Here is a 2,934-nt window from a genome sequence, read left to right as displayed (position 1 = left end):
ATTTGGGACTGAACCAGCTGATATTAACTTGCACTGACAAGTGGCAGGCTTGCTTTTTAATTACTGAGAGAGTTCAGTTGGACATTTATGGTTTGATTTCTTTGTATGTATGGATCACTTGGGTTGTTACCAACATCTGGTGAAAATTTCATGTCATTAGCACCTCTAGTAATATATTTACTGAGAAAAATGGTGACGTGTTCAGTACTTATTGTAAATCAGAGATTTCAACACTGAAGAAAAATATAGTAATTATAAGGAGTAATTTTGTTCTCCCTATGCACAGGTGGGTTTTCTCCAGGTGCTCTCTTTCCTTCTCCAGACCAAAAACATCATGTTGGGTAACGGTTCATAAATAACTCTGTTGCCCTCAAGTGAGAGGGTGAATGGTTCAGGAATTAGAAAATCTTAAAACCTGGTTTGATTTCAACAGATTATCACTTAATATAAACAAAACTAAATTCATGGTGTTTGGAAATCAAAAAGAAACTACTAGAGATATGATATTAAAAATATGTGATGCTGAAATTGAACGAGTGTCTGAAATAAAATCTTTTAGGGATTATTATTGATTCTAAATTAACATGGAGACAACATATTAAATAAATAAAGGAAAAGATAGCAAAAACAAAAGCCATTCTGTATAAGTCTAGAAATGTATTAAATTACAAGGTTTTGCATATTATTTACTCTTCACTTACAGTATACTTCCATATATATCTTATTGTGTGGAAGTGTGGAGTTCCACATACAAAACAATTAATGATGTAGTACTTTTACAAAAATGAGCCATACGTGTTTTTAACAAGTCTGGTTACTATGAACAAACAAATCCACTGTTTATTACATCTGGTATCATCAAATTCTATGAGTTGGTTCATTGCAAAATAATGCAAATAATGTTTAGAGCAAAATTAGGTGTGTTGCCTGTTGGGGTGCAAAGATTTTTTATATGAATCTCAATATGATCTGCAACATGTTATTAAATTTATAAAACCACACACTGAAAAAGAAATAAAAAGGTCTTTTTCTGTTGTAGGAATGATGCAAGCATGGATTTACGAGAATGTAGTTTATTAACGGTTTTCAAAACAATTCTAAAAAGAAATATATTTGAGGGTTACAAGTGAAAATAACTTTAAATTGTTATTGTATTTGTTTTGTTAAGGATTATTTGTTTTGGGTAGTTTAGTTTAATTGGATGTGTAGGACAGGCACAAATATAAACCTTGTGCTTCTGCCTGTACCTTTTCAGTCAAAATGTTTACATTTTTGTACTGTTTTGTAATGTTTTAATTTGTTGCTGAACAGTTTTGATGACTGAATAAACAATAATCAATCAATGGTTGTTTATTTTTCTCTCTGTGATAAACTGAAGTCCTGTGTCCCTGTGATGGACCAGTCCAGACATGTCCAGGTGTCCACCAGTGTAAATAGTGTGTTTGCATCATCTTATGAGGAAAATAATTTTTGTTGAGTTGTTCCCTTAAAATAAACCCTTTGGTTCATGAGATATTTTACTAACAATAATTGCATCATAAACAACAAACTTTTATCACCACTTCAGCTTTGGCAGCAGGTGGACCTGATAAGATAATAAATAAAACTAATAAAGAGACAAAATTCAAAATAAAGATTTGGCATTCATTGTTTAATTGCATATACATTTTTCACATTAATCTCTTGCATTTTATACACAGTAAATAATCCTGGATTGTTCTAGATTTCAGACTTGGACAGTCAGAAAATACACAATAACTATTATGTCCTCAGTGTAAAACAAATCAAAAGCAGAATGTGGAAAGGATAACTGACAATAAAGGCTGAACTCTTGGATAGATTTTCATAATAAAACACGTCAGTTAAATGATTTATGTGAATCCAAATAATTCAAGTTAAAAATCGACTGTTTCCTACAAACACAGTATGAATTTAAGTCCATAAAAACAAAGATTAAAACCACATGCCAAAAATACAGGTAAAAAAAATAAATGTAATGTATTAAATGTTGTCCAAGCAGATTCACAGACTGTTAAACTTTGGTGCTTTCCTCGTCAGAAAATGTGAGATGTACTGATGAGTCTACTCATTCCTCCAGCAGATGTCCTCAGTGTCATTTCTTTACGTTACACAAACAGACACACACCTGACTGAGACACACAGACAGGAGCTGAGTTTCTGCACAGCACATGGATGAAATATGAGCTGTTGCTCTTCAAAGGCTTGATTTCAGTTGTGGTTCTGCTGGACCACACAGTTCTGCTGGACCACACAGTTCTGCTGGACCACACAGTTCTGCTGGACCACACAGTTCTGCTGGACCACTCACACAGGAGGAGGACCGTTCATGTAGCTGAGCATGGGGTAAAGGGAATGAGCGAAGTTGTTGGACTGAGCGCAGTAGTCCTCCTCCGACAGCGGCAGCAGGAAGGACAAAGCTACCAGCAGGAGCAGGAAGAGCTGGAGGGGCAGCGCCACACAGAGCACGCGGCACCAGAACCAGGACCTGCGGCCTGATGCCATCTCCGAATCAGAAGGGAAGGAACCGGATCCAGCGTCTCTGTGGTACCTGCTCACACATCACACACATTCACAGCAGAGTTTTAGTGACTCAGCATTTTACACACAGCATCCTGTCTGCACCCCTGCCATCACAAGGATGTTCACTTCCACCACTGGATTTCACTCCTGTTATAAAAGATTCTGCATGGATTTCTACATAAAGTTCATTTTAATGTATACAGCCAGGAAATTTTTTTTTTTTTTTTTGTAATTTTGGAAAAAAGCGGCTGGTTTATACAAGATTTTTCTTCTTCCTGTTCCCTTTTCACTTGTGTACAATAAGTAATGTAAGAGTTTGTGTTTGTGAATTAATTAAAGGGCCAATATTATGTGTTTCTCAGGCATATATTTAAATACTATACATAATAAAGT

At 35.3% G+C, this 2,934-nt stretch overlaps 1 protein-coding gene across 1 annotated transcript in view; it reads right to left on the bottom strand.

Annotated features, from left to right (window-relative positions):
* Positions 1-1,630: 1,630 nt before the first annotated feature.
* syne1b (spectrin repeat containing, nuclear envelope 1b) overlaps positions 1,631-2,934 on the bottom strand; it is a gene marked incomplete in the record, with an annotated part of 311,340 nt that continues 310,036 nt past the window's right edge. Inside the window, 1 exon segment of the mRNA XM_014021303.1 lies at positions 1,631-2,569. Coding sequence (XP_013876757.1) covers positions 2,326-2,569 — 244 coding nt within the window.

Source organism: Austrofundulus limnaeus, unplaced genomic scaffold (assembly GCF_001266775.1).
Source record: "Austrofundulus limnaeus strain Quisiro unplaced genomic scaffold, Austrofundulus_limnaeus-1.0 Scaffold287, whole genome shotgun sequence".
Lineage (NCBI taxonomy): Eukaryota > Metazoa > Chordata > Actinopteri > Cyprinodontiformes > Rivulidae > Austrofundulus > Austrofundulus limnaeus.
Note: the sequence above shows the minus strand (reverse complement) of the source record. Positions and strands in the feature narration are given on the sequence as shown.